The sequence below is a fragment of the Nesoenas mayeri genome (assembly GCF_963082525.1).
Source record: "Nesoenas mayeri genome assembly, chromosome: 3".
Classification (NCBI taxonomy): Eukaryota; Metazoa; Chordata; class Aves; order Columbiformes; family Columbidae; genus Nesoenas; species Nesoenas mayeri.
In genome coordinates, this window is record NC_137544.1 from 102376945 (window position 1) to 102382944 (window position 6000).

General features: G+C 48.0%; 1 protein-coding gene across 1 annotated transcript in view; it reads left to right on the top strand.

Annotated features, from left to right (window-relative positions):
* The window catches only part of STUM (stum, mechanosensory transduction mediator homolog), a gene marked incomplete at both ends in the record, with an annotated part of 44261 nt that extends 38488 nt beyond the window's left edge, over window positions 1–5773 (top strand). Inside the window, one exon of the mRNA XM_080342581.1 lies at window positions 5739–5773. Coding sequence (XP_080198707.1) covers window positions 5739–5773 — 35 coding nt within the window. The remainder of the gene's footprint in view (window positions 1–5738) is intronic.
* Between the last annotated feature and the right edge of the window lie 227 nt (window positions 5774–6000).

Here is a 6000-nt window from a genome sequence, read left to right on the forward strand (position 1 = left end):
AGAAAATAAAAAGAAATAAAGTCAGGCTGGGTTTGTCCAGGGCAAGCCGTGTCAGACTGGCTCGATTCCCGTCTGTGGCAGAGGGATTGGTTTTGCGAGCAGCAGTGGCGCTCGGCCATCCCTCCTGACCTTCAGGTGCTGACACCGTCTCACACAGTGTTCCTACCAGCAAGCCAGGAGATGTGGCCTGGGTAAAAATGCATTGAGAATGGTTCTCTAAATGCATTTGCCTGAACCAGAAAGATATAAGGAGAGGTGTTTCAAAAGGTTTCTCACGAATCCAGCCGTGTTCAGTATTTCAATTCATGGCTTGGTGATGAACCAGAGAAGGGGCTTACTGGCCCCACACCACCAGTGGCTGCATGGATGGCAAGGACAGCCAGGGCAGCATCCGGATTCAAGCAAATTGAAGAAATGGTCTGAAAAAAATAAATGCTACTCAGTAGAGTCCAGTCCAAGACACTAAGGAAGGATTAATCAACTGAATACGCTAGGGAACAACTTGTTTTTTCAGAGAAGGCTGTGGTGGCTGCAGTGAGTCACAAGCTGCACAGGAGTACACAGCTGTGAGGGGGGATAAGCACCACCCAGGCAGGTGCAAGCATTAACTGGTCCCCTCACCTTTCTCAGCACATGTAAAGCTTCAGCGAGGCTTGTGCCCAGCTTTGGAGGCTGTACTTGATGTGAACAACCTGGAAAGAGTCCAGAGGACCGTGAGACAGCAGGCTATGAAGAGATTCTGCAGGCTAGTAAACAGGAGAGGACAGCAGTTTAGCCCAAGACAGACTTAAACAACAGCAGAAGAGATCTGTATGGAAATTTGAAGGCGTTTTCCCTTCAGTGAGGTCAAAATGCTGAAGAGGTGGCCTGACAGGATCTGCCCTCTTTGTCACTGGAAGACCCCAAGAGCAGGTAGACCCACATCTGTCAGGAGCAATGTGGGACACGCCAAGAGACCAATTGACCTCAGGGGGTTCCATCCAGTCCCCATCTCCTGTAAGGTGCTTTTGGTGGGATATATCCCAGAAGGAAGACTGAGTGCAATTTTGCTGTCACATTTGATTACTTTTGGCAGCACAATGGCATGGAGCATTTTCTCTACTAATTTAAATGAATTGCCAGACGTCCCCATTAAATGCCACAGATATCTGCTTTAAGCAGCCATATGGCTTTGGGATCTGTCCTTTGGTTTACCTGCTGTCTGAAGGCAAAGATAGATTAAAGGGAAGCACTTAATTCTTTTGTCAAGAAAAAATAAATCTGGACCTTCCCCTTGCTGCTGCAAATATCCAGCCGCCCGTGGTGGTGGCTGGGCAGCACTGCCGCACTGTGCTCTCTTTGAACCCCTCATCATGGCTGTGGGGACGAAGCACGGAGCTGAGGCTAAACAGCTAATTAGCTGGCCTTGGCCAGCTAAAGGAAAACAAGCCTCCTAAGGCTTTCTGGGCAAGTTTCCCTCTGCTAAAGGCACACCTTGTCCCCAGCCCATGTCTTCATTGGTTGCATTGTGTAGAATGAACGCAGAGGAATGGCCTTACCAGGAACTCCCTAGCTGCTGGGAGCTCATTAAGAAAGGTTGTGTACCATTTCTTGACAAGTACCACAGAAATCAATATAGTATATCATGCTGAGGTGACATAGGGGACAGAAGCCAAGGACTGTTTGTCCAGGTGTTGTTGCCCCTTAAATGAGTGCAGCGTAGAAGCTAAGCCTGGCTTCTGGAGGAAGCCCTCGCTCACCTTCTGGCCTCTGAATTAACGACTTGGGTGGTTGTGCCCATGGACACGCGAAGGCACCATTGCTTGTGGTTTCACAGGACAGGGACTCTTGCTGCGGCTCCTGCTTCAGCAGCAGGCAACTGGCTCTCAGGGACTGATTACCAGCCAGTAGTAAGAAATTACCTGTAATCATGCTGCCCACTTGTCACTTCTTTGCTAATTGCAGCGCTCAGACCGTGCCAGAAGCAGCAGCAGATGATTGCATGGTTACCGTACGCTTGGGTTCCGAGGGACTTTGGAACGTGTCACTGAGCATCTCTTCTCCACAGGGCTCCTGCTAGGGCAGGTAACACAGCTGCCCTGGGAAGCAGAGAGCAGACAAATTGGAAGACAAGACATCCCAAAACAACTGGTAACCCTGCATGAGGTGAAGGCAGTTCTGAGGACAAATTGCCCACTCAACAATTATGTGGGGTTTTTTTCTTTTTGTTTTGCTTTGTTTGTGTGAATTTTTTTTTAATCTAAATAGAACCAAAACCCAAACTATGCCTAAGGAAAGTAGGTAAAAATAACCTTTTTTGCAGTTTCCTACCAAATGCTGGAGCAGGGTAAGTTCTTAACATATTGTACAAGTATTAAACACCAGCAGGGTTTGCAGCACCTGGCCAGGCTGAGGCGCACAGCAGCTGCGAGGTATCTGTGGGCACAAAGCAGCCTTCAAGGGTAGTTTTCCCATGAACGGCATGACACTCGCTGTCCGGTATGCCGTGACACCTTGTTTGCTGCTTTCTTTGAACAGTTCCCCTTCAGTCAAACCCGTGAAATAGCAGTGTCACAGAGGAAAGCATTTGTGGGAGCATCACTCAGAGGTGTTAGTTCATCCAGCTTGTCGATAGTGAGCTGGAAAGCAGATGAAGATTCCCCCATCCTCTTTAAACTAGAGCCCTAAATGAAGTGATGCACTTCAAGTAGAAGTGTTTTAAATAAAGTTTATCCCTTGTGTGAATGTCTGATGGTAGAGCAGCTGTTCTCTGTTTACTCTGCAGCCTCGATTTATTCGTTCTTTTCTGGTTCTCCGTGCGTTTTGGATATATCGTCTACAGTTACATTTCTCCCTCTCTCTTTCTTTCATGTTCCTTTGCCTCCTTTTGTTCACCATCAAAGTTTCACAAGGTAAGTTTCTTTCTGTTCTTCCTCCTCCTCCTCACGCCCCATGGCAGGTCCCCACAGAGAGCAGCAAGTACTTGGCCGGGACAAGGCCGTTTGGGATCCGCTTTGGCCGTACGTGCGTGTGTGTCCGCCTGTCTCTGTGTCTGTTCTGTGGCTGCACATCCCTGGGGACGTGTTCTCCACCCAGCGTTGCAGTGTCCCTAGGGCTGCCCCATGGGCACCCTCGGGGCAGGGCAGGGACCCATTTCAGCCTCGAGAGCCCCCTGAGGCCACCCTCTGCATGAACTCAGCCTCTGCACGGGTTGGTTTATTTTTCTACCTGGATCTTACTTGCAATGGTTCATAGAAGAAATGCAATTTCAAGCAGACTTGATTAAATCAGCAGTTTTGTGCAAAGATACTTAGACCAACTTAATTTTGATACTAGAGCTGCCTGCTTTACAGAACTGTACCTTAACAATATTGCAGGCATACTGACTTATAGCTGCTTCATATGGAATAGCTATTCCTGTGCAAGAAATGCAATAACTATTTTAATATATAAACTGTTAAATAAGTTAATTCTGAAGTATTTTAATAAATAAGTTTAGCATAGGACAGGTCATCTTTTGGCTTACTTTGGTCCTGTAAAGAAACATACAGGCTTAGCCACTGTAACTGGCTTGCAGCCAACTTCAAAACTCATAGCAGGGTTTCTGTTCTATCTTAATAAAAGGTATTTCTATGCAAGCAAGTTACTGTAAGCATAACCTAGCTTGCTTACTTTAGTTAAGGATTTGTGCCATGCCCCAGTGCTCTGGTCCGTGTGGTTGATTGAGGTTGTTTTACTGTGCTCCCTGAATACATTAAACTGATGCTGTAGACAAGCCCGTATTACAGGTTTCCAACCAGCTCATCTTGCCTTCAGAGCTGACTCACACTTAGACCATAAATGCATAAGAAATCATCATTTTCCCCCCTAGAAAGAGCTGTTTCAAAGAGTTGAGAGTATTTCTGTTCAGCTGCGCTCAATGGGCAGCGATGCAGCACAGGATTATATGCGCTGATAAGCGTCATTAATCTCTTCTATTCCCTGTGCTCTTTTAGCAGCAGGAGATCCAGGCTGCTAAGGCTGGGGGCACATGTGGATTTTCCAGAGTACAGTAAAGTTTCTTTGCCACAGCCAGTTCTTAGCTCAGCAAGAAATCCCTCAAAGACAGAGGCTGTGGCACTTACTGGTATTTTGTGTTCAGCTTTTTAAAGGGACTTACAAAAGCCTGACATAAGAGTTAGAAGAGTTTAAAGCATCAGTGGAAAGTGTTTGAAGAGTTAGACATTCCTCTCAGATGTGAAATTTCAGACTCATTTGAAATTCAAAATATAAAAATAGCAGGCTACTTCAGTTATTTAAACACAGAGAAAAAACTTCCATATTTTTAAAAGGTTTCTAGCTGAAGATCTTCACTGTTGCAGTCAGTGCAGGCAAGGACAGTTTGGTCGCTTCTTTAAAAGGGAGATGTTTTGTATTGATAATATTGTAACAACAATCCCAGCTTCTTTTAAGAAGAAAGCAGGTAAAGCTTCTGGTGCAATCTTTGCAACCACCTCAGAAAGTGCCTAAAAAACACAGTATTTTTCTTGTTATCCTGTGTCATCACAAGAGCTGCAGGTGCTCTCCTGTCGCCTTTCCCTGCCCTAATCCCTGGTGGGGAGGAGCCCTCTCCTATGGGATTTGCAGCCTCCCCTCAACCACTACATACAGGATAGCAAACAAAGTGGGGGCTCAGTGCCCTGGGGAGCTGCGATGAGCAGTGGGACAGGCTGGTTCAGCCCTTGCAGCAGCCATGTGGCTGCAATGCAGCAAGGCCCAGCTGTCAAGGATGAGCCAAAACAGAGCCCCCCAAGGGCTTTGCTGCCTTGCTCGAGAGGTGCATTAGAGAAGGGATCTCAACAGCTTCCCAGTGCAATCAGTTTTGCTACTGGAAAGCTCAGTTTTCTATGGTCACACCGGCTGGCTGCTGTGCCCAAAAGCACCTATAATTCTGCTGGGCTGGAGCAAAGCAAGAGCATCACAAGGGATGAGAATATCAGTAAGGGAAGGGCCCACAGAGGCATCCCAAAAATCTGTGAACTCTGGCATGTCAGCCTGCAATTAACAGCATTGCTTTCTCCTCCAAGACGTGTTTATTCACCTCCACCAACTGTGGTGCAAATTGGTTGCTGTTGGAGAGCTCTAGTAGCAAAAGTCAGCATGGGAACTAAAAGGGGGGTAAAGGCAACCAGCCTCCTCCTACCTGGCAGTCCCCTGCAAGGATGAGATCCAGATGTAGATCGCAAGTAGAGATGTGAGGGTGTCGGATGCACGACCAGCAAGCTGCCAGCTCAGCACTGGGGAACAGCAGCATCTCTGGAGCAGCGTATAAGGGTATACATTTCCCCTACGCTGCAGAAAAACACACTCCAATACAGAATCATTCAGACAGAAAATACTTAATTTCCACAAAAGTTTAAGGTTATTGGGCCGTACTGGAACTGGTGGCCGCCAGAATCTACTGTGCCTTTATAACCTTTTCAAGCAGACGTGCCTCTGCCCGTGCCTCTGCCGTGACAGGGACCGCAGCGGCCAGTCTGGCACTGCAGCCACATCGCCATGCCCAGGAAGGTGGTTGCACCCGTGGTTGCAAGGGGCAGGCGTTGGCTAAAGCAAGGCAGGGCAGCTCACTGAGCTGAGTCTGCCCCAGGGCAGCCCCCCTATTTTCCCACGTGATTTGCCACTTCTGATAAACCAGGCTCGTGGCTCTCTTGAGCCTCACCAAAGGTCCTCGTTAGGAATTAACACTAATCATGTTCCCTTCCCCTCCCTCCTCACAGGCTGCAAGGAACAGGGGATCCCACAGCAGCTGTAGTGGCTGGGACAAGTGTGTTCCGAGAAACACGGCGAGAGATTTCCTTGGGCAGCTGTGGGCCGTGGACCTTTTCATTACCCTTTGTCTTTCTTCTTCTTCCTTTTGTTTTGTTTCCTGCTGTTCGAACCTGGTTCATCTGCCCGTCCAGCCGAGCGGAGGTGCAGACCAGCCGATGGAGACTTGCACTGATCCCATTGAGCAGCCAGCAGCGATGGGGCAAGCACGGC